The 26,437-nt window shown below is 40.7% G+C and overlaps 1 protein-coding gene across 1 annotated transcript in view; it reads right to left on the minus strand.

Moving 5' to 3' along the window:
• LOC111861962 (neprilysin-11-like) overlaps positions 1 to 25,222 on the minus strand; it is a 60,719-nt gene extending 35,497 nt beyond the window's left edge. The window contains exons 1-2 of the mRNA XM_033750519.1: positions 25,172 to 25,222; positions 670 to 781 (exon numbers count right to left, since the gene is read on the minus strand). Coding sequence (XP_033606410.1) covers positions 670 to 709 — 40 coding nt within the window. The 5' untranslated portion in view covers positions 710 to 781; positions 25,172 to 25,222. The remainder of the gene's footprint in view (positions 1 to 669; positions 782 to 25,171) is intronic.
• Between the last annotated feature and the right edge of the window lie 1,215 nt (positions 25,223 to 26,437).

The following is a 26,437-nucleotide window of genomic DNA, read 5'->3' on the forward strand; positions in this document are numbered from 1 at the left end:
CGGTGATCTGCCCGGTATTCGGAATTAGAAGCCGCAAAATATTATACAGTTATGCTAACCAGTGGAGTATGATATTCTGTGAATGTCGTTTAAATACTTTTGATTCTCATTAATTTTGGCAGACATCATCTTGCAATTCATGCTTACTGACTGAAATACACGTACTTCTCACCTCCGTTTTGTGAGCTACAAGGGCTGCCCGACTCATCATACTTTATTAAATTCATTAGTTCTAATTATGTCTACAGAAGCGTACAGATAATGAAGGTCCTTAATAAGTAATTCTCTTCATCTTTCCCTTACTGGCTCTCTCTTACGTTCAAGTACTACCCCCAGCACACGCAAACAATCTATGTCCATTTCCGTTACGGCGATAGACGCTTAAATTTCGTATTTGTTAAATCTGTATTGATTACACAAATGTATTACTTATTAATTTAATAAGCGTGGGAAAGAATAATGTTGACCTAAAATAGGGGAATTGAAGAGCTAATAATTTATTTATTAATATACGTCACCATCTTCAGGATAGAGGGCAAACCAGTTTTATGTTCTGCATCTGCATTCAGAAATTCTAGGCAACAACATGCTGGAACTGGCATAACTCAGAATCTGTGTAATTATTTCAGGTTCCTAATGTAAGAATCCTGCCGTCTGTTTCCAACTCACGTGATGTTGGTTCAGATGTTTTGTTGTTGAAGTTTATCATCTCTACGGTTGAGACACGCCACTGCTATCGGGCCATATTCGCTACTCACCACTCTGCAGAGGGCGGTGTTATCTGTATGGGAAAGCAGAACAAATTATTGTCAGCAGCAAGATTTCTAGATAACACAGATCTACTGTGGCTCTAAAGCTTGAGGAGGAATTGTGTTTAAGATTATTATTGGAGAACTTGTTTCTCTACGGGCCTCCTCGTCCTTTTGTTGCCGTTTCTTCTTGTACTACTGCAGTATTACAGCAGCAGTGGATACAGAATGTTCCTAAACAGTTAGATACGTTCCTAACAGGAAGAGATTAAAGTTGTGAACAAACGAAGAGGAGAACTTCACCAAATATAATTAGAATGACCAAGTCAAGGAGGATCGTGTGGGCAGGTCATGTGATACTCATGCGGAAGAGGAGGAATGCGTACAGGATTTTGGGGTGGGAAAACCAGAAGAAAAGGGCGAGTGGAGAGACCTAGATGTAGGTGAAAGAATAATACAAAAATGGGTCTTAGAGATATAGGATGGGGTGGTATGAGCTGAATTAATCAGGTTCAGGAAGGGAACCATTGGCGGGCTCTTGTGAACAGGCAATGGGCCTTTGGGCTTCATAAAATGGGAAATTCTTGAGTAGTTTAGCGACTGACGACTTCTCCAGAAGGAGTAATAGTTAGTTAGTAGTTAGTTAGGTGTTAAGATGAGAGTGTATGCAGTCAGATAATGTTACTTTAGTTTTCAACATATATATAATTTTAAGCATAGATCTGGGATCATAATATCAGAGATTAAAATAAAGACTGAAGCCAATTATGACAGCATTCGTTTTATATTCTTGAAACAAAAAGAATTTGGCGATATTTTATTTCCTGAAAACTCAAAATAATAATTATGTCACAGCAATTTCAGTGTCTGTTCGTGTTAAAGTTATTGCTAATATAACAAAATAATTATATTCTACGCCGATCACAATGGCTGCACAGTCTAAGGCATGAACTGTCTTCGATCTCTCAAGCACTGGGATTGTGGGTTCGAATCCCCCTTGAGTCATGTATGTCTGGTTACATTTATTCTATGTTTTTGCCGTTCTGTGTGTAGGTAATGACCTTACGACGGGCTGCTCTCCATATCAAGGATTTATAATGACTGTGTAAAGGATCAAGAAACTGAGAAAGCTGCCAAGGTCCAACAAAGGGCTGTAGAGTCGTAGAGAAATAAATGGATGGATGGATAAATGGATGGGTGGACGGACGGACAGGCAGACAGACAGATAGATACATCGATGGGTACATGTATAGATACATAGACAGATATACAAACAGTTTATATTCTACTCTGACAATCCCTTGTATTTTGCCCGGTTGAAAAGAATAAATTTATGTTAAATATGTTGGTGGAAGAAATTTTTGAAGAAGGTAACTGAACAAGGGGTTATAAAAGCTGAAATATCTCTGAACTAAGGGAACTGGAAAAGAAATTCTGACCTAGTAGCAAATATTAAAAGAGAAATGTTGGAGTGTTTGGTGAAATTGATTAAAATGGGTCAAATCATAATGGCTAATACAGGTAAGAATTTTGAAAATACGATAGAAGGTAGCAGAAAAGGAGAAAGACCCAGACTGAAATGACTGGAAGATGTTGAGAATGATTTGAAGGAGATAATAGTGAAGAGACTAAGGCAAAATAATAATAATAGAGAAGAAATTATGTTTCGTTAAGCGGGGAAGGTTCTTAGAGTATCTACAGCCAAGAAGCAAATAAGTAGGCTTTACATAATTCAATATATTATTTCAGTACATAACAAAAAAGAAGAAAGCCGGTTATATGCAAATGTTAAAAATAACGATGAGGACACGTGACACCGTAAAAGACGATACTTTATCGACGTGACTCTGTGTAATACAACAATAGAATCGTCTAAAAGAAAACAGAACTCGATCTATACGTTACAATATTCTCTCTGATTTCGTAGTCAGTGTTACAAAAAATTGGACGGACGCTGGTTGACGTAAGTTAGGAGAAGTCATCATAATTTTATGTTTTGCGAAGCAGACTTTCATGTGTTGTGTCTGTTATCCAGTAACACAGGCGCCATATCTACAGGCCATGAAAAAGCTTATCCTATTCCATCTATTTGTGACAGGTTTCTGTATATAAATTATTCAGCAGATTACGAGCACGAAATAAAATTCACAGAACTAAAGGTAAAGGTGGAATTGCCATTGTGCTTAATTAATTAAGCATCACGCCATGAAGACGTGTGGGATGGGGGAGGTATAGCACTATGCATTGTTAACCTTCACACTAGATGTAGGTGAGTGGCCAGCCTCAAGCCTATGCTGCTTTACCTCGGGTAAATTGTCCCAGTACCCAGTATATGAGACTGGGTGGGTTCCGGAGGCGGCCTAGACACCGTGACGAAAAGTTTCTTTCTCATTCTGGGAATCGAACCCCAATTTCTCAACCGTTGAGTTCATAGCCCGTCTCTATACCGACTGAGTCAGCCCAGCTCCCAGCAAGTCATATAAATAAAGGTGACTCCAAGGTAGTGAGTAATAGACAACATTCATGAAGCAACGTACTCTACACCATGAATGCAACTCTACATATCAAGGAGTTTATTGCAAATTTTTAAAGTTGTAACTTTGTTAAGAAGACATCCACAATCATATCACACGAGTCTATTCCTATAAAATAACACAACAGGATATGCATGAGACAACAGGAACTTTAAACATTCAGTTTGACGTGAAAATTGAATTACTGTCACGTCAAATCCACATCAGCTCCGTCAAGTAGATGAGCTTCAACACACGGAACATTTTATATCATAGGAGACCGTATATGATTGACTGTGTTTGTATGTATGTAACTTATGTCCTCTGCACACTGTTTCCACGAAAACATGAAGTATTCGCATAAGTATTTCAACAGGTGGCATTTTCAAGTTCGAAAATATGTCACCTGAAAGATAAAGACGAAACTTAGGCCACCATTTTAATGGAGAAAGGAAGGAAGAAAGTAAAGGTACGAAAGTGATAAAACAAGGAGAGAGAGAGAGAAAGAGGAGAAAGGATGAAAATACAAAAGAAACGATACTATCTTGAATTTCATCAGACCCACATCTACTAGAGGTTTATACTAATGTACTACAATTGTTAATATCATGTCGTAAAATTATTTTTAAGAGCAAGAAATTTAAGTGTCCGTCCACATGTAAGAAAACAAAAACAGGAAAGATTTTATGTACATTACTTGTGACATATTAGGTAGTTCGAGCATTTTCTAGAGTATGATACATATGTAGATTGAAAATGATCCTGTAACACTGAAACTTGTCGCTGAATTAATAACGTTCAAAGACATAGCTTTATTTATGGCCTGAAGTTTGTCATTTTGCTTTTTTCAAGAATAGGGCAGATTGCAGCAAGATAGAAGCATGCATTCAGATGTAATGGCTTCAATATGCCCAATTGCACAGGCTGCTTCGCGATTTTATATCATAACTTAGGAGGTTATTCCTGAAATCAATATGAGTGAAAAATACTATGAGCGTATCAATTTGAGCACGAGTCTCAAAGGCTACTAACTATGGATAGGGAAAGTAAATTGTCTTGAGTGGGATAAACACGTTTATTTTAACCAGAAATGACACTTTATATTGTACATCTGTCTCCACCTTGCGTTCACGAACAAGGTCGTTTATGTGCTCTCACATATGGAGGGCTGAGGTTCGGTGATCGCGGTGACCAATTGCGAAGAGTCGCACTGCCAGTTGAGTGACCACTGAAGAATTTGTTCAGCGGCTCCAGTCTAGAAGACCTAAATTAACGGCCGTGGGGATTCGTTGCGCTGACCACGCGACAGCCTCATGAAGCAATCTTCAGGCGGTAAATTTAAGTTTGTAGAATGTAGCGAAGTCGTGTTTTAACCCGAATAAACTCCCAATTAACACGGCAAATGTGTGACCGACTTATCGGTTATATTTGTTGTGTCGACGATAAAGCCTATATTGTATATATATATATATTTCCCCCCTTGGAACTACAGCCCCAGTGGGCCTAGACCTACCTCTATGAACTCCGTTCACTTCGGTTTTCTAGATCTTACACATGCGGTAGGACTCCTTGGGCGAGTGATCACCTCGTCGCAAGGCCTCTACTTGTAGAATGCACACAAACATCCATGTCCTGAGTGGGATTCGAACCCACGATCCCGGCTTCCGAGCGAGCGAAGACAGTGCATGCCTTAGACCGCTCGGCTACCGTGACCGGCATATATATATATATTATATAAATTGTGAGTAATCAAATACAATGACAGAATTATCGAATCCATGTGAAGTCATCCAGATAGGTAGCTCGACCATTTTTAAAATATCTTATATTTTGTACACTTATTTCTACAAATTTTCTTACTTCAAAAATATTCTTAAAAAAAATTAATCCTCTCGGTTCTCCCGGTACAGCCGTTTTTATAATGCGAAAAAAACGCGTTTTCGACTGAAAGGAGGTTTCAATTATCTTCCATATCGAGAGACTCCAATTAAAAAGAAATAGCTTCCTCATGATATGGACTACAATTCATATTATTACAAGTTTTTACTTAACTCACTTTCTCTAGGTCTAATTAAGCTTGAAACTTACCTATCGATTTTGGGAAAAAGCTATTTTTGACCTTCAGAAACCAATGGTAGGGGAAAATATCAGATCTGTACTTTCTACCCTTTGTTGTTTTCTACATGGGAAATATATTCACGTAGTTTTGAACCCCGTATCTATTTACCAAATGTTCCAGGAACTTCCATATTTTGCTCTGGGCCCAATATCGGCCATTTTTAATATCTCATTACTCCGGTGGGGAAGCTCCGAAAATTTTGAAACTTATATAAAATAATTCCTGACTAATGTGGAGTTAAAATTATAACTTTGTTAGTCTACTAATAGCAAAGCTGTGGGCACTTTAATTGTTACCAAAAAAATAACTCTTCAATAATTGGCTTACTTGCATCCAATGGTATTAATGGCTCTTTATCCGGTATAAAAGACGAGAGATCTATCTTTTTTCATTCCGAGCAGTAAGTACAGGCCTGTAATTACTGCTCTGAATGACAAGCTATAAATAGTCGGTCCTGAAAATTTTTGGAAAACAGACACGGGGTTCTAAACTACGTTACTATAGTCTTCATGTAGGTGACAACAAAGGATAGGAACCACAGACCTTATACTTTCCACTCCCATTGGTTTATGAAAGTCAAAAATAGTTTTTTTTTACCAAAATCGATAGGTAAGTTTCAGGCTTAATTAAACCTAGAGGAAGTGAGTTGAGTAAAACCTTGTAATAACATTAATTGTAGTCCATATCATGGGGAATAAGTTGGTTCCTTATTGGAGTCTCTAGACTCAATAGATATCGAGTTATAGAAGACAAGGCAAACTTCCATTTGAGCCGAAAACGCGTTTTTTTCGCACTATAAAAACGGCTGTACCGGGAGAACAGAGCGGATAAATTTTGTTAATATTTTCGAAATATGAAAATATGTATAAGTAAGTGTACAAAATATAAAATGTTTAAAAATGGTCCAGCAGTAATAACATTAATTGTAGTCAATATCATGGGGAATAAGTTGGTTCCTTATTGGAGTCTCTAGACTCAATAGATATCGAGTTATAGAAGACAAGGCAAACTTCCATTTGAGCCGAAAACGCGTTTTTTTCGCACTATAAAAACGGCTGTACCGGGAGAACAGAGCGGATAAATTTTGTTAATATTTTCGAAATATGAAAATATGTATAAGTAAGTGTACAAAATATAAAATGTTTAAAAATGGTCCAGCAGTAATAACATTAATTGTAGTCAATATCATGGGGAATAAGTTGGTTCCTTATTGGAGTCNCGAGATATTAAAAGTGGCCGATTTTGAGCCCAGAGCAAAGTTTGGAAGTTCCTGGAACATTTTGAAAAATAGATACGGGGTTAAAAACTACGTGACTGTATTCCCCATATAGACAGCAACAAAGAGTAGAAACCACAGATCCCCTGCCATTGGTTTTTGAAGGATAAAAATAGCTTTATTCCCAAAATCGGTAGGTAAATTTCAAGCTAATTAGACCTAGGGAAAGTGAGTTGAGTAAACACTTGTAGTCATATGAATTTTAGTTCATATCATGAGGAAGATATTTCTTTTTAATTGGAGTCTTTAGCATCTATAGTTATCGAGATATAGAAGATACATAGTTGAAACCTCCATTTCAGTCGAAAATGCGTTTTTTTCGCATTATAAAAACGGCTGTACCGGGAGAACAGAGCGGATTGCATTTTTAAGAATATTTTTTAAGTATGTAAATTTATAGAAATAAGTGTACAAAATATAAAATGTTTTAAAAATGGTCGAGCGACCTATCTGGATGACTTCACATGGAATGACCCCATGTGGAGAAAGGCGGAAAAAGTCAGCAGCAAGTGAAGGATAACGTAGGAGTACTCGTCAATACGGAACTGAATTATTCAGTTATCCTGAAGTTTTCATTATTTTTCTTATACACACACGACAGATAAAACTTTACCACTGCCTTCCATATCCCTTCCAATTCGCCAGTGCTACACCCTCTTTCAAAACCTCTCCAGTTTCATCACTCAACATCGCCCTCTTCTATTTTTCTTTACGTGTACCCTAGAGTTGATTAATCATCGCTAAAAATCCTATTAATATATCAGTCCGTATTATCCGCGATATTCGCAACTTCCTGAGGCTCCCTTTGTCTTAGGGTTCCAAAACGCTTCCTTGGGGAGACACAATGAGTGTGAGGTTCTGATGTGTTGCTGTTGGCATTCGAACCTGAGACCATAAAGTTGCGAGGCTTATTAATATCACCTCTCGTATTCACGAGTGCAAGGCCAACAGTTTGGTGGGAACATGTATGAACTATGAGGGCCAGAAGGAAAATGTGGGTATGGCTCTAATTCTCGAAATCCCAGCTTCAACATTTAATTACCAACGACCCAGGTACATACAGCTGAGATATTCTTAGCCTACATACACTGTAATGTCTTTCCGAGGTACAACCGGCAAAACAGAGACAAATATTCTTCAAGCATTATAAATAATTTACTTAAGAAGAAGGCTGTCTTCTGGGATATAACGCCATGTATTCCGTTGAAGGTTACCTGATGTTTCGGAGGAGCGTGTCACCTGTATCTTCAGGACAGAATAATAAGCCAAGAAGATATAAGATAAGGTAAAGTTGAACTTGTGCTTAACTAATTAAGCACTACACCATGAAGGCGTATGGGGGAGTGGATATATAGACCCACACTATCTTGACCTTGGCACTACCTGGAGGTGAGTGGCCAGCTTCACGCTCCTGCCGCTTTACCCCCGGAGAAAGAGCCCCTGATTTCCATTGGATAGGAGTTTGGGTGAACCCCAGAGCCGGTCTGGACAACATGGAGAAGTGAAAATTCTTGCCCCCACCAAGAGTCGAATTCAAGCCCGTAGCCAGTAGCTTTACCGACTAAGCTATCCTGGCTCTTAAGAAGAAGATATAACTCTTCATAACCACCGTCGTGAGAAACTCATATCCAATAATTTATTTGTGATTTGCCCATATAAAATATTAGCAAGCCAAAGAAAATAGGGAGTTGTCCATATGAGATTTTCGATATGAACTTGTGAAGGACGTAATATATTTCTTCGAAGAACAAAAATAAACATCTGTTGTCAGGTTGTATGATAATCACTTATGAAAAAAGAAAAGCAGTAGTACAAAAAACGTCACTGAAAATCCGGGTTGAACCGAAGACTACTGTATTCAGGCTTTTAAAGGGCATGTCTCGTTACTGACTTACATCGAAAACTTACCTCACTCCTAGACTTGAGTACACAACTGCAACTCTATTACTGGAATTATTGATTCGCAACCCCCTCCCCCTTCACTAACAAACAGTGTTTGTATTAGGCATGCGACGTGCTTGTAATTTGACTTCTACGTTACATCACTATTTAAACATTAATTGATTTTATGAAATTGGGTACTAAATTTTGTAGAATTAAATTATGAATCATATTAACTGTGAAGAATGTGTGTCCATTTCCCTTGACGCAAAGAGTAAAACACATCCAATGAAGCCGTAAATTTCGGAGAAAAATGTCCTCAGTGCCGGAATAGTAGGCCGAGAAAGAAAGCACTAGACGCAGAGAGGCCTAGTGATAACCTGAGCTTGCAGCCTGCTTCTTACTGTTTGTTACTTAACTTACTTTCAGACCTCGAAGATGGAGGCGATATATTACTCGAAGACGCCGAGTTCTCTCCAAACTACGCGGTATTACAACCACGACGACCCTACTCATATTTTCAAAGCCGTGAGAGCCGGATTCTTTGCTTCCGTGACCCTAGAAATGGCTCTCCGATGTGCTGGAATAAGGTATTATGAATATTATAATTAATAGAAATGTGCGGAAGGTTCTTAAACTATTTAAAGACCCTGTTTTATCCGTAAACAAAATAATTTAGAATGAGATAAAAAGATGATAATGAAAAATAGAGAAGTATTAGGAAGGAAACTGTTATCTATTTGATAGAGTCTAGTTAGTTAGTTAGTTAGTTAGTTAGTTATTGGAGAGGGTGCTTTTCCCCATGCACTGAGACCTGTATTGGTCCATTGTGCTTCCCTCTATGATATTCTATCGGTCTCTATACCCTACCGATATTGGCGCGTATCATCAGTCCCGACCGAGCCAGCGAGTTCGGCCTCTACTGGCTTGGCGGTATCTATAATGCTTCCCCCATCTATCAGAGGCGTTAGAGACTACTGTTGGGCGGGAAATGCCCTTGAATTTAGCTCAGTGACCTCCTTTGGAGATATGAGGTTCTTTTACGTGCCGTAAAGCTACGACACGGGACCCACGGCTTAAAGTCCCTCCCGGAGGACTTGTTCCCTGAATTTTTCCGCCCTTAAAAATTCCACGACCTCCTCCGGGTTTGAACCCGCGTACCACGAGTCATGAGGTGGGAACGTTACCTCTAGACTACGGAGGCCGCTATGGAGTCTAGCTATCATTACATTCGTCTGGAGAACCTGAGTAATATTACGTAAATCCTTACAGAATAGCCCAGAATCCGACCGAAGTTCAAACCGGCTTCCTTCAGAATATAAGAATTACCGGTACATCTTGATTCTTTTCTATGACCGCGCAATGCAGTGCAGTATGGATTATAATTTTATATAGGTCCTATAACAATAAGAGGTGACTACAGTACTTGTATTTCTATTCTACTTTTATCCTTTATTACACAGATATTTCACAGAGCGCATTAAGAATATTGGGACGAACTCCCACATCGTCTGACAGGGAAAACAGTCGGAGCAGAGTGCGTTACATCGTACAAAACAAACACTGCCCGTTAGAAACTCATTTACTTATGTTATTACTTCTTACGAGTAGCTCGTGCTTTCCACGTTAATGTAATTAATTTAGCAGATTAAAACACAGATAGGACATTTTGAATTACTGTCCTCAGGGAGAACAAATTAATAGGAAGCAAGAGAGAATTTCGCCGGTCACGGTAGCCGAGCGGTCTAAGGCATGTACTGTCTTCGCTCGCTTGGAAACCGGGATCGTGGTTTCGAATCCCACTCAGGGCATGGATGTTTAGTTTGTGTGTGTGCGTTTTTCTGTGTTTGTCTACAGGTAGAGGCCTTGCGACGAGATGATCACCCGCCCAAGGAGTCCTACCGAATGTGTAAGACCTAGAAAAACCGAAGTGAACGGAGAAGTTCATGGAGGTAGGCCTAGGCCCACTGGGGCTGTAGTGCCAAGGAAAAAAAATATAGAGAATTGCATAACGAGGAAATTGATAACTCCTACTCTTTCCCTAAATGTAACTAGAATGATAAAGCCACTAAGACCTATAGGAGTTTGACTGTGGTATATTAATACAATCATTGGGTTTTTGGATAATCGACTAACAGGACGATATGTAATGTCCAAAAACTCAATAATTGTGATAAAGGCAAGGTGGACAAGACTGACAGGATATGCAGCACACATGTGGAAGTGGAGAGAGCTAGAGAGATAAAGAAACACATACAGAATTTTTGTTGGAAAGTCAAAGGAAAGAATAACGAAGAAGACCAAGGCATAGGTGGGAGGATAATAATAAAATAGATCTTAGAGAAGTGGGATGGGTTGGTCTGACCTGGATTCATATGCCGCTGGAGGTGTACAAATAAATACACGTTCTTGAACGGGGTCCGCTTAGCCTCGTGAGGATAATTGAGGAGCTATTTCAGAGAAATAGCGGCTCCGCTCTAGAAAACTGAGATTAACGGCTGTGGGGATCCGTTATACTGACCACGCGCCACTCTCTATCAGCAAAAGTTGACATCAAGTTTGCCGAAAAGTGGCGGTCGCTCGGTGGATATAAGTTCGCTTGCGGACTACAGGCCACGGAATTTTTTCTTTCTCTTCAGGACCGAACTACAGAGCGATTCTAAATTATTTTCGGAATCTCCTTTTATAGACCACGGAAAACCCGACAATAATTTAGAATCTCTCTGTATATTCATAGATTATACATGCGAGAATCCTCTTTTCTACCCTCACTATCTTCCTTACGTACATGATTAAGCTTACATATGAGGAACTTACCAACAACTGCCTCCCTTTGTGACACTTACCTTCGCATTTTCTTCATACCTCTGTTTCCTTTTGCCCTCCGACAGACACTGTATTATTCTCTTCTCGTATGAATGACGTCCCGTCCCATTAACGAGCGCTCGTCGGCTTCCCTAGCAACCGCAAAATATTATTCTAGTCGCTATGAAGCGTGCAGGGGCCACGTGATCCTTATCTGTTCTCTGTGACTGATATTCAAGCAACTCCCACAGTATTGACCTTACATATTAATGAAGCTGTAAATTCTGGGTGCTTTAAAATATATTATTGAGGCTATTAGGAGATACTGCCGGTCACGGTAGTCGAGCGGTCTAAGGCATGCACTGTCTTCGCTCGCTTGGAAACCGGGATCGTGGGTTCGAATCCCACTCAGGGCGTGGATGTTTAGATTGTGTGTGTGCGTTTTTCTGTGTCTGTGTACAGGTAGGTCTTGCAACGAGCTGATCACCCACCCAAGGAGTCCTACCGAATGTCCAAGATCTACAAAAACCGAAGTGAACGGAGAAGTTCATGGAGATAGGCCTAGGCCCACTAGGGTTGTAGTGCGAAGGGAAAAAAAGAAACAAAATAGGAGATACTATTGTCTTAAGAGGCTGAAGACCAATAGCGAGCACTTATAAATATGGCAATATATCTTTGTGTTCCATAAAAGTAAAATGTTCCCTGTGCTTAACAAATTAGGCACTGCGTCATGAAGGCGTCTGGGAAAGCGACGTAGAGATCTACGTTTTCTTGACCTCGGCAATAGTTGGAGGTGAGCGGTCAACTTCACGCCCCGGCCGCTTTACCTCCTGGGAAAGAGTTCCTGGTACCCACTGGATAGAAGAGTGGGTGAACCCCATAGTCGGTCTGGACCACGTAAAGAAGTGAAAAAATTGACCCCACAGGGACTCGAAATCCGATTCCTCGTCCGTTCAGTCAGTCGCTATGCCGACTGCGATTGTGTTCCATAAGAGCTGAGAATTCTTTGACTGCATGAGGGCATATTTGCATCTAAAGAAGAACTTTTCTCCAGGAGAGTGGTTATTGGAATGTAGAATTGATATAAAGAAAACCAAAAACAAACAAACAAATTCCGTAGACTGTAGTCCGCAAGCGAACTATACCGACCGAGCGACCGCCGCTTGTCAGCGAAGTTAGTGTCAACTTTAGCGTTATAGGGTGTCGTGTGTTCAGCGCAACGGTTCCCCACGGCCGTTAATCTCGGTTTTATAGACCGGAATCGCTTCTTTTCCACTCAAGTAGCTCCTCAATTATCCTCACGAGGTTAAGTGGACCCCGTTCCAGACTCACTATTTCTGAGAAAATCTGGTAGCGCCGGGGATCGAACCCGGGACCTTTGGCTCTGTAGTCAGGAACTCTGACCACTAGACTACACAATAAAACGAAATGTACAACTATGCTGACACGACGATAACTTTGCTGATTATTACACGTATAAACTGTAAGTAAAACGTATGCTGGGATAGTACCTCGATTAGGCCATTACTTATTCCTTCCATATCCTTTCCAATTTATTATTCAGTAATCCTCTTCATATTCCACTCCACGTAATCTGAAATACTGACTTCATCCTGTATTAAGTCACATGAAAAGATAGAAAAAAATTGCATATAAGAGATATACGAGTAGTTGTAATTCTTTCGGCTTATTTTGGACTTCACCCATCGTCTGGTATATAAAAGACAAAAAAAAACACGACGTTTCGGAGACTGGATCTATCTCCGTCTTCAGGTGGATAGGGAAGGATAAACCTACTCAGTCGGGCCCCTTAGAAAGAGCTAGTCTCAGTCACTGGACCAGTGATGGGTCCAGTGATTACCAGACGATGGGTGAAGTCCAAAATAAGCCAAAAGAAGTACAGTATACACCATCGTCAGAATCCTTTCAAGTCTATGCGAGTAGTTATTTAAAAAAATATGAAATCACAGTCTTATTCTGTAATTGAAATTAAAATAATTATTTCCTGTAGACTGAATATTTTCCCTTGATGAGGGATATAATTATTGTTTTTGTTGTAGAAATGTCCACGTTGAAGCAGTCATCAAGGGTTTTGATACTGAAATGAGATATCCAGATGCATGTGTATATGTGTGTATCATATGTTAACCCAAATCACAGTCTAAAGCTTTTGTCGAAACAGCTTTACTCGTTTATGTAAAGCGCAATTCCGTGTATTACAGTTCGTACCCACTTTGGACTTCACAAAGTCAGTTGGTTTTCCATTCTTGACCCACCTCTGTCTTAGGACGGAGGCAACATCTGGGAGTAACAAAACCTAAAGTAGGGTCCAAAAATATAAGGCTACCCCTTAGCGTAATCACCACAGGATGAAGACGTATGGAAAAGTGGAGGCAAATCATGCATCCAAAATCTCAGCACTAGATGGAAGTGGGTTATCAGCTTCACTGTGGCTATTTCCACCCCCCCCCCGAAATCCTGGCACACAAGGAACAGGAAGCTGGGTGAGTCTCAGAGACGGTCTGCACGTGGTTGCAAGGAGAAAAACGCTTACCCTTGCCAGGCGTCAAAGCCAGGTCTCTCAGTCCTAGCTAGCCACTTAAATGAATGAGGTGTGCTTGACATTCAACATATGGAGTAAGGTGTCAGGGTATCTCTGACGCTGCGTATTGACTGGTCCTTTTACGTCATGTCCACGCAATGTCTTCCCATCACGTAACGCATTGTCGGGTGGAAGGCTTATCGGAAATCGTACTAGAACGTTAACCTTTTAAATGGCGGAATGCTGTTTCTTCCGTTATCTGGCGCTAGTGAATTCACTGCAGAATACATGAGAACTATTGTAGGACTTGAGATTCTCACAGCTGTGTGCTCTGTCTCCTGGGATATAAAGCCGTATAGTTCGTTGAAAGTCAGCCGGCGTTTTGGAGGAATATGTAACCTTCGTTTTCAGGATCGAAGAATAAGCCAGATAAGAACTAGCATGAATTAGACAGCAAGCAGAGTGGAAACTGCGCCATGCTGTTTTTTACTTGGCATATCCTTCGACTCTGACGATTCAGGCGGCATAATCCTCCGAAACGTCAGTTGAATTTCAACGGATTATATGGCGTTATACTCCATTAGATAGTAGTCCTCATCTGAAATATTGTTTAACTTACACCTGTATTATACGTATTTAATATGAAGAGTGTACTGTAAACAGAGTTGGCTGGAGGTCTGTTCCAAGCTACAGAGCAAACTCTGAAACAGCAGCCATTTTTAAATGCCACCCCTTTAGAGAACCACATTTGTGTAGAGCGGATTGAGCTTTGGGCCAGTTCAGAAACTATCCCTATTCGCGCCCAGCGAATATGCCTGATTTTTACCAAACATTCGCTAGGAAGACGCGCTAAACTACACGTCGACTTTAATCGTTTTGTAAGATTTGAGGTTTTCATGGATGTGACTAGGAAGAATGTCGTCTCCTGGGATGTGGCGCCTGTAGATCTTGTTTGAACCTGCTCTCGTTGTTTCCTCACTCGCGGATTTTTCTACCATGAATATGGAGGCGATACGTTCCTCCGAAACGCCGGTTCACACAAGATCTACACGGCACCACATCCCAGAAGATGGAATTCTTCAATCATTTTGTTAAGCAATGAGTAACATCTTTATGTAAGGAGTTACGAAATAAATTTGAGAACATGGTTACAAAAACCGAACTCAAATCTGTAACCCAAATTATATTAGATTCATTTTTAAATTCAACAGACTAGTAGTGTAGGGTAGGTGTGTAGTATATGTAGCGCACATTATTTACGTGCAAGTGTACGTATGTTTTTTTTTTAATTAGTAACATATCGCTGAATTTATCTATTGCTTCTTGTGTTCGTGTAAATTAATGTTAAAAGAAATTTTTCGTACAATACAGTTATTGCGTAATATGTATGCATACTCTTTACTGTATTCTGACTCATCCACCCGTATCCGGAGACCACCCCTATGAAAAACCACTTATGGGCGGAATGATTGCGGATCATGTATTTGCCTGCAGAACGTCCATCTCAGAAATGATTATGTTCCACGCAGATAGAAAGTTAAAGGTTCGATATCAAAGTTAAAGGATAATAAATTCATAAAATATTTGTTCCTTCAGAAAGTCGTAACAGACACACAAGCAAGCGAGGCGAACAAAGAGAGATGATGCATTTTTGAAAATGAAGAGTACTGTCTTCTGGGATGTGGTGCTGTGTAGTTCTTATATGGATCGACGTTTCGGAGGCATTTTTCATAGTCACCGCTAAGAAAAACTAAAATCTTGCAATGTATTAAATTGTTCTACATTAAAAGCATGAGACAAATTTTTTAACACTCTTTAAAGTTTCAGAGCAGGTTGTGCAACTGCACATTCTTGCCAGTTCCATCCCAACAAATTAAATCCCACAGCCAGTAAGCTTAGCGTGTTCAGTAAATATACTTCGTGGGTAAATATTCCATCCTTGTCTGAAACAGACTGGTTGAAATTATCAACTTTTGCCGTATGACTTCCCTTAGTACTGCATGTCTCCAGGTGCATTAAGAAAAAGCAATTATTGGAAAATAGTTTGATTTGCCACCACTTATTCTTTCTTGGAAACTGTCAATGAAACTGGGTCACCATGCGTTACCTGATAACATATGCACTTATTTTATTGCTAGTGGGGTGGGACTAAGTCCCTTGTAATGCGGCGACTTCTGGCCTATTGTACCAGCCCCAGATGATAGGTGAGGGTGATTGTGGAGTAATTGGTGGAATGAAGATTGGCAGGGGAAACCGAAGTACTCGGAGAAAACCTACCCCAGCGCCACTTTGTCCATCACAAATCCCACTTGACTAGACCTAGGATCGAACTCGGGCCGCCGCGGTGGGAAGCCAGCGACTAACCGTTTTAGCTATGGCGCGGCCAAACATACGCACTTACATCCCTTACCTCGGTGTGTAATAAAAGGCGGTATCTGGCTAAATGTGAGCGTTATCTGATTTCGTGTGCATCATGTGTTATTTTCACCCTTTTAACCATATAAAGGGATGAAAAGGGTAAAGGAAAGAATGATGTGAAGGATGAAAATATGAAACAAATTATTTCTTGTTAAATTCAAACGGGTTCTTACAGAGGTACTAATTTAAAAAGACGAAATTAGTTTTACGAAAACTTGTAGTAGATTAAAATTGTTACTAGACTAAGAGCTTAATTGCCTAAATATTTCTTACAGAATATTTCTCATCTTCAGTCAACAGTTCAAGACAATACGAACCGTCTCCTCTGCGTCAGCATAAAGCATGAAGGTTTTGTGCCTAGGAAGTAGGAACAACCCCCTCCATAAAGGTAAAAGGGTAAAACTGTCCCTGTAAGAGACCTTGAAGGCCCAGAGGATTGTGAGACGTCGAGGCTCCCACATCTTTTTCTAGACAATCGGCTCAAATATGGCGGTAAGTTTGTCAGCCTTACGCGCCGGCCGCCATTTACCCCCAGGAAGATTCCTGGTATTCAGTTCTCTTAGAGGCTGAGTGACTCCAGGGTCATAGTGCGGCTGGAAGGATTAGGGAAATTGAAAATATCCACCACATCCGAACTCAAACCCGCGACCTTGTAGCATTGTGCTTCAACTGGCTACTCTGCCGCGTTCCCCCAACCCGATCTATAACAATTAGGGATATGCTTTGTTTCACATACATAAATCTACTCCTTCCATAGGCTGTGTGGGCAACTGGCGTTGTTCAGGTTGCTCAGCAAAATTTCAATATGTTTCTTACACCGGTAAAGAAATCTGAACTTCTGCAAGAACGTGCTTAACGGACTTCTTCGAAGCAACATGAGAGTGGCAGAGAAAATGTGTTCAACTTTGACGGGTGGGCCGTGTATTGCCCCAAGAATTTCAATTGTTCTAGAGTTTAGAAAGAAAATTAAGTTTTGGTTTTTGTTAGTCTGTCTATAAACAGATCAGAATAAATTCTTAAACCATGATTCGGATACATTTTCGCTAGTCCTTTAAAAAATCTTCGCCTATAATCATCATTCAGTTTCACTGGATTCATATATTCATTTGACATGACGCTCTAAAATAACTTTCATATAGGTTACTGTAGTCGAAAGACGACATATTGTTTACCGTACTCAGCTGTATATTCATATCAATCGAAGTTAAGCGTTACCTGTTTCGAGTGCGTTATTTTTAACTTCATCCACAAATCCAGTCGATAACCGGTCGAGACGAAACGTTCGTCGGAACGCCCCCAGAAAATGACCCAAATAATGTAATAACTGAGGAGACAACATCTGACAGCCCTGTATGACATTTTACGAACCTAATGTTCCTTCCAGCAGTGCCTTATGCAACATATTTTATTTATTCTTTCAGCTTGTTTTATGCTGACCCAGTTCCTTTGACATTTCTTCATGAAATATGAAAATAATGTTAATTACAGTCCATTTTAAAGCAGTTGTTATTACTCAATATTATATATATATAACTGAACACAATGCGGCGAGGAGGACCCAGTAAATACCTAGTAACACCGGCAGAAGGAACGTTCTGCGCAAACCAAGCGCCTCAACATATGTCCGGACACGTTTACTTTGTGAGTTATACTCGAAATATTGAATTTATAACAAGTGCTCAAAATGTCCTCCGTGAGATTCAGTGCACTCCTCGATACGTCTCAACATGGAGCGCCACATCCGTTCAAAGATACCGGGGCAGTTACAGATACTCCGAGAGGCATCCGCAGTGAGATGGTGAGGTGTCTCTTCGTTGTCAACAGGAGCTGCATACACAAGGGTATTAAGGTGTCTCCACGGGCTAAAAGGAGAGGATTCCAATCTAGTGTGGAGCGTGGAGGCCATGCAATGGGTTCTCCTCTACCTATCCCTCGGTTGTAGAGAACATCTCGCACAGCACGGCTAAATGCGCGGAGCACCACGCTGCTTCTACCGCTTTCGCGCTGCTGTTGACATTGAAGAAGCACTTCACCATCTCACTGTGGATGCCTGCAAGACTATCCGCATCTTTGAACGGATGTGGCGGTCCATGATGACAAGTGTCGAGGCATGTACTGAATGTCGTGGAGAACATTTTGAGCACTTAATGTAAATACAATATTTCAGCTATAACTAACAAAATTATGTTTCCGGACAGATGTTGATATGATCATTTGTTTATTGTTTTGATATTTTGAAGTCTTGTCCAGAGATTGTCCGCTCCTTTCAATTGCATCCTATATAGGTTGAAGCATTAATAAACTTGCTAATGTAGGAAGAATATTTGTCAGCTTTATGCTTCAGCAGTTTTATCCTCGTGGAAAGAGCCCCAGACATTTTGTCTAAAATATTTTTTGAGATAAAGTCATACATAAAATACGTACCTTCTCTGAAGGTGATAGAAAGGAAAATGATATGCGGAATCGATTCGAACTTCGGGCGTCGAACCCGTAAACAGTCACTTCACCAACTGAGCTAGTCTGGGTCTTTGCGCGTACATCCCAGTAGCGTGTTTCAATCGGAATTAGTGACATTTAACAATGTCGTTTATGCGTCCAATTTGAGAAAATATATTTATTGTGTTTAGAAACGGGTGTATGTTTTATGGTAAGAAATTTAAGGCACTTGTGATTATAGACAATGTTCCATTCCTTTACAGTTGCCGTTCATAAGCAAATAACAGTCGCTTCTCATAACAAATGCAGTTTTCTTTAGCACCTTCTGAGCCAATTTTCATGTGTTGCTTGCATGAAGCTGGAAGGGTAGGCCTCTGGTAGACGCTACTAAAGAAAAGCGAACATGTTTCGGATTTCTTCGACTGTTGTCTGACACAAATTCACGAAATAATGTCTTACGGGCAGTCTCGGAATATACCATATACTATGCATGAGGATTTTCATCCATAATAGTCTCAAGTTATCTCGTTTTACATTCCCAGACACACGAGAAGTTTCTTCATTATCAACCGTTGAGTCTGAATTCACGCACTCAGAATCTCATTATGATTATGTTCTAAGAAGATCCTTGTTTTGCTCGCTAAATGTAATAGTATCTGTTGCTGTAAAAGCCTTTCATCTCAGTCTACAAGGTCCAAAAAATTATTAACACTTTTATTCTTCTGTGCTATCGTGGTCGTACAAAATGTGTGTTGCTAGAGAAAAGGTAACAATTGTTCTGTAAAGTTTAAAAATGAGAAGTTCCTCGAAGAAAAGAACGGCATTTTGTTACCAGTGAGTTTAACTTCACTGGAAGTGGAAATTAGAGATGAATACAAGTTATTTTACGAGTAGAACTGAAACGTCTGGCATTTTCAGAGCTTCTGTTAACGTGGAAGAGACAATTTCTCTGTAAAAAATTACGTACACGTAAAATACTACGAGTATTTACATATTTTCAACTAAGTTACAATCTACCATCTCAGGCTGATGATATTAGACTTCTTCTGAAATGTTATTTGATTTAGCTTAATGCTCGCGCCATAGCTTAAGCGGTTAGTCGCTGACTTCCCACCTCGGCTGCCCGGGTTCGATCCCGGGTCTGATCAAGTGGGATTTGTGGTGGACAAAGTGGCCCTGGGGCAGGTTTCCTCCGAGTGCTTCTGTTTCCCCTACCAATCTCCATGCCACCAATTGCTCCACAATCACCCTCACCTATCATCAGGGGCTGGTGCAATATGCCAGAAGTGGCCGCAGTACAAGGGACTCAGTCCCACCCCACTAACAATAAAAAATAATAATAAAACAGCTTAACGCTTCTAATTCATGTGGGCCACTGAATCACCGGCTGTGCATCAAAACGTTATTACCTTAAGAACAGATATTCTTTATAAAAGTCTAAGAGGCCGTGTACATCCCCATCACTGCTGATTCAAGATTGCAGCCGTGAGGGTATACTTAATTGCTGATGAATACAAATGACTTGTGCAGGTAGGAAATGCGTGACTGTGGTAATCAGCCCGATGATGTTTTCGGCCCAGTCGGTGACTATGACCTCTAATCTTAGAAATAGATCTATGTTTTGAGTTACGTAACAGAATTAATCTACTTCAAATATGCCATTTTTGAAAAAAGAAACAAATTATTCTTGGTGCTGCAGTCTGTCTACAGAATGATAACTAAACCACGCGAGTTATGTCCTACTGTATATAAACTGCAATGTCTCTTCAGCTGCGCCGTTCTCTTTTTGTTTCATTTTGCATAAGAAACATGAATAATTTTCACATATGCAAACACGAGAAGTGGCAGACAAGTCAATTATTCATGAGTAACATTGCAAAGCAGAGGAACGAGCAATAAGCGGAAGACTATAATAATATCAGAAGATAATTAGACTTTAATAGTAGCTACAGTAGATAAACGTTTAGCGAAAATTCTTGAAATAACGGCGAAGATTAAGAAAGAAGTGTGTCACGTAGGCAGCAAATTTAGAATGGTCCTGTGGGACCTTTGGTAGAAGGTGGAAAGAAACTGGGAATTTTAGAGGAGATTTGCAAAGAAAATAATAAAGATTTTTAATTCGCTTAGTGAGGGGTGGGCAGGTCATGTAGCAGGAATGGGGGAGACGAGGATTGCGTATAGAATATTGGTGGGAAAGCCAGAAGGAAAGAGACCACAGGGAAGACCAAGGCGTAGGTAGGTGGACAATATTAGAATTGATCTTAGAGAGATAGGATGGGATGGTATGGGCTGGATACATCTGGCTCAGGATAGGGACCAGTGGAGGGCTCTTGTGAACACGGTGATGCACCTTCGGGTTCCATAAAATGCCGGAAAATTCTTGAGTAGCTGCAGAATTGGCGGGTACTCAAGAAGGGCTCAGTTCCATGATTAAGTAAGTAAGTAGTGAGGGGTGGAGTCCAACTGGGTCCAATCGGCACGGCGGCCACTGATTGGCCTATTGTAGCCTGCCCCGGTTGATTATGATGACGAAGAAATTGGTGGAATAAAGATTGCAGGGTAAACTGAAGTACACGGAGAAACCCCGCCCCAGCGCCACTTTGTCCACCACAAATCCCACTTGACCAGACCCGGGATCGAACCCGGCCGCCGTGGTGGGAAGCTAGTGACTACGCGCTTGAGCTATGGAGCAGCCAAGTAATAGAGTTACTCAGATCTTCAGCAAACTATGTGTCTAAAATGGTGTTATGAAGTGACAGAAGGGAGGGGGAGGGTGAAGTGTTATGCTTGGTGGTGAAGTATGATTACGTATGTTACCCACGAACACTCATGAGATAATTATAAATTGTACCGAATGATACATATATAATTAAAGAAGAGAGAGTTGGGGAAATAAATTAAAGGAGAGGGAAGAAATTTTTTATTCAGCATTTATTTTAAGGAATCAGATAAAATGTAAACATAATTATGTAAAATAATTGCAGAAATGAAGAATGCCCTCTTCTGCGATGTGGCGCCGTGTAGATCCTATGTAAACTGATGTTCTTCCGAAACGTCGGTTCACACAGGATCTACACGGCGCCACCTCAAATCTTACGATTACAGAAATCTATAACGATATAGAAAGACAACTTTAGAATGTAAATGAAAATATTCGTAGGTAAGTCAATAAGTAAGTTACAAATGGATATAGAACTTAAACAAGTAAGAGTACTGATTTGAAAAATGCTTTTATTTCTAAAGATAATCTCCCTGTACATTGAGGCACATGTCCCATCGTTCCACAAGCCCCTGAAAATCAGCAGCATAAATTTCTTTGGGCTGCTGTCGGAACCAGGCGGTCACTTCCCTACAGAAGGGTAACTATACACACTATAGCCACTGCTATTGGTTGTTCACATGGCATGGCCTACCTCATAATGCATGACAGGTTAGGTTTTCACAAAGTCTGTGCACGATGGGTGCCGTGCATGCTGACCCCACAACACAAAATGCAAAGAATGGGTCTCGTATTACAGTATCTCAGCCACTACCACGATGAAGGACACGATATGCTAGCCCGAATTGACACAGGTGATGAGTATTGCTCCAAGCGACTTCCATTTGTTCGGCCCTCTTAAACATCATCTTTCGGCTGAACATTTTCCCGACGATGAAGCTGTAGAAAGGGAAGTCACCGCCTGGTTCCGACAGCAGCCCAAAGAATTTTATGCTCCTGGTTTCCAGGGGCTTGTGAAACGATGGGACAAATGCCTCAATGTACAGGGAGATTAGGCTGAGAAATAGAAGCATTTTTCAAATAAGTACTCTTATTTGTTTAAGTTCTATATCCATTTGTAACTTACTTATTGACTTACCCTCACATTTTGGTGTCTTATTGTGAAACGAAATAGAACAGAAGTGAAATAAATTACAAGATGGAGGTGCAAGAAAAAGAGAAATGGAAAATCGGGTTGAGGCTGAGAGTTTGAAATGAAGAAGAAACGTGACAGGATCTGAGAAAGCTAAATGCCCCTTGTCTTTGAAGGAGAAGGATGCTGAAAACAGAACCAAAATATTCGGGAGCGAAAAAAAATGAGAAAGTAATTCGTATGTAGTAAACAGTTTAGTTTAAACTTGGATTTAGAGTATTATATTTAAGCATCCTGTTGCAACAGGATGCATAAATATAATATTGTAAACAGTAGTCACACAAAAAGCGTTTATAAATATATGAATTGTAAACGGAAACTGTTTCACTGCAATGCTAACATTGGATTTAGAGCATAAGAAAATTATATATTTTACACATTTAACAGAGTTAAATGTAAGTAAAAGTAAGTAAAGCTATCCCTGTACCAGGCCGTGAAGGCCCATTGGGTGTGAGACGTTGAAGGTCCCACACTATCTAGACAACCGGCTCAAAGATGGCGGTAGGGTTCTCAGCCTTACGCACCGGCCACGCTTTACTCCCCAGAAAAATTATTTAATTAATTCCTGGTACTCATTTATTTTAGAGGTTGAGTCGACCCCAAGGCCATAGTGCGGCTGGAAGGATTATGTCAATTGAAAAAAAAAATATCCAATGACCTCATCGGGACTTGAACCCGCGACCTTCCGGCTTGTAGCATAGCCCCTCAACCAACTAGAGTTAAATGACGATGGAAAATATTTATTTGAAATTAGATGTAATTCAGAGAATGAAGTGGACTCATTTGAGGTTAAGGGGGTATAGAGGCATGTAGCGTAGTTGGTTGAGGCGCTATGCTACAAGACGGAAGGTCGCGGGTTCGAATCCCGATGAATTCGATTTTTCAATTTGCCTAATCTTTCCGGCCGCACTATGGTCCTTGGGTCGACTCAGCCTCTAACAGAAATGAGTACCAGGAGTCTTATTGGGAAGCAAAGGGCGACCTGCGTGTAAGGCTGACAACCTCACCGCCATCTGTGAGCCGACAGCCTACACAAAATGTAGGAGCCTCGACATCTCACATCCCTACGGGCCTTCACGGCCTCTTACAGTGACAGTTTTACCCTCTATTACAGACATAAAAATAGTAGACAGGGATTGGGCAGAGTAGTAGTAGTAGTAGTAGTAGTAGTAGCAGCAGTAGTAGTAGTAGTAGTAGTAGTAGTAGTGGTGGTGCCGGTCACGGTAGCCGAGCGGTCTAAGGCATGTACTGTCTTCGCTCGCTTCGAAACCGGGATCGTGGGTTCGAATCCCACTCAGGGCATGGATGTTTAGTTTGTGTGTGCGCGTTTTCCTGTGTTTGTGTACAGGTAGAGGCCTTGCGACGAGCTGATCACCCGCCCAAGGAGTCCTACCGAATGTGTAAGATCTAGAAAAACCGAAGTGAACGGAGAAGTTCATGGAGGTAGGCCTAGGACCACTGGGGCTCTAGTGCCAAGGAAAAAAAAAAGTAGTGGTAGTAATGTAGAGTAGTAGTGGTGGTGGTAGTACTAATGGAAGCGGTGAAGTAGAGAGGCTGATCTAGTGTAATTAGGCATTACGTAAGGAATCTGTCTGTAGCAAAGCCTATTATGCTGAAACAGATTTGTGTAAGGCAATGGAACGCAGCTGAATATACTAAAATTGATGGTGAAGTACGGATAATTTCATAGTACGTTTTAATTCTGCAAAGCTGACTAATATAAAACTAAAATTTAAACAAAATATACCAAATAACACTGAAGGATAAACAAATTTTACACCCATTATGATTTCTGCCGAAGATATATGAATACCTGTAAATATGATATAGAAGCTTATAGAAATTTGCTATAGAAATAAACCTATTTACATTATATTTTCTTAGTCTCTATTACTTACGACCCTTTAATCTCCGTTATAAATCATAAGGATAAGGACACCGGATAATTCAGGTTTCTGCATTATGAAGCGTACAGAAAATTTATGTAACCAACTGCTGATTTACGGTTCATTTTAATTATATGGATATAAACCGTCGGATCCTAAGCAACCTCATGAAACAGAACAATTGAGGAGTCAATAGTCGCTCAAATAGCAAAGCCTCTTATGCATCTCGAAATTTTATTTTTATATTCACATTAACCCGCCACTGGACCTTCCCCTGGGCCCCTTGAATCCAGTCAACATCCTATTTCCTTAAGACGAATTCAAATATTATCATCCCTTCTATGTTTAGGTCTCCTAAATTGTTTCTTTCACTCAGGTTTCTCCGTCTGAGTTGCTGCATTCATTTGTCACATAACCCATGCGTGCTACATGCTCCGTTGATCTCAATTTAATTGATCAGCCTAATAATATCTGGCGAAGAGAACAAATTATTGGAACTGCTTTCTGTGTTAAATGTTACAACTCCAGTCTGCTCATTGAAGCACACAAAAATGAAGCGTTACTACAAATGGGTGCCTTGCTGAGAAGTGCCGCTAGAGGTTAGGTGCACCGTGACGTAATGAGGCTGTACTCACAAGCAGGCTGCAAAGCTGACAGTACACGCTCTGTCTCACAAGAGAGCCGCGCCACTTCTACAAGCTGCGAGCCCGCTACGTCACTTCATATTGCACACCAGCCCCAACTAATCGATATGCGAGACTATCGACTCCTCGATGTAACTGAAGTCAAATTGCAGCACATTAAACATTTCCGACTCACATTAATGCAGGATGGACAGCGTCGAGGATCTGTACTGAAGGATGGGAGCGTCATTATATTACGATGATAAATGATGAATTACAAAGGATTTGGAAAAATACAGTCGTGGCCTATCGAAGTAATACCCTCATATTTTTTCCAAGGACTAAGGAGAACCATGAAATCCTAAATAAAGATAGCCGATGCTCGGGCCGCGTACCTCCCCAATAAAATTCCGAAGCGTTACCGCTACGTTGACTTGCTCGATGAGGATTTGTATTGAGAACATAATAAACTTTATCTATTCTACGAACTGCCGATCACAGTGGCCGTGCGGTCTAAGGCATGAAATATCTTCGTTCGCTCGAACACTGGTATCGTGGGTTCGAATCCCACTTAAGACATGGATGTCTTCATTTATACTGTTTGTTTCAGGTAGCAGCCTTGCGACGGGCTGATCCCCCGGCCAAGGAGCCCTACCAACTGTCTTAGATTAAGAAACTGAAGTTAAACGAAGAGTTTCGTGGATGCCTTATGCTACAAGTGAGAGCAACGGGAATAGAAGAAGAAGAATGAGATGATGATGATAATGATTCTACGAACCGGTGGACGTCATACTTTTCATAGGCAAACTTACGGAAGAAAAGTCGTCTAAATTGTGTTTCAATTTCCCACCCGTATATGAGCACAAAGCCGGTCACGGTAGCCGAGCGGTCTAAGGCAAGCACTGTCTTCGCTCGCTCGGAAGCCGGGATCGTGGGTTCGAATCCCACTCAGGGCATGGATGTTTAGTTTGTGTGTGTGCGTTTTTCTGTGTTTGTGTACAGGTAGAGGCCTTGCGACGAGCTGATCACCCGCCCAAGGAGTCCTACCGTATGTGTAAGATCTAGAAAAACCGAAGTGAACGCAGAAGTTCATGGAGGTAGGCCTAGGCCCAAATTGGGGCTGTAGCGCCACAGAAAAAAAAATATGAGCACAGAGCCGGTCGCGGTAGCCGAGCGGTCTAAGTCATGTACTGTCTTCGCTCGCTTCGAAACCGGGATCTTGGGTTCGAATCCCACTCAGGGCATGGATGTTTAGTTTGTGTGTGTGCGTTTTTCTGT

This window comes from Cryptotermes secundus, unplaced genomic scaffold (assembly GCF_002891405.2).
Source record: "Cryptotermes secundus unplaced genomic scaffold, Csec_1.0 scaffold181, whole genome shotgun sequence".
NCBI lineage: Eukaryota > Metazoa > Arthropoda > Insecta > Blattodea > Kalotermitidae > Cryptotermes > Cryptotermes secundus.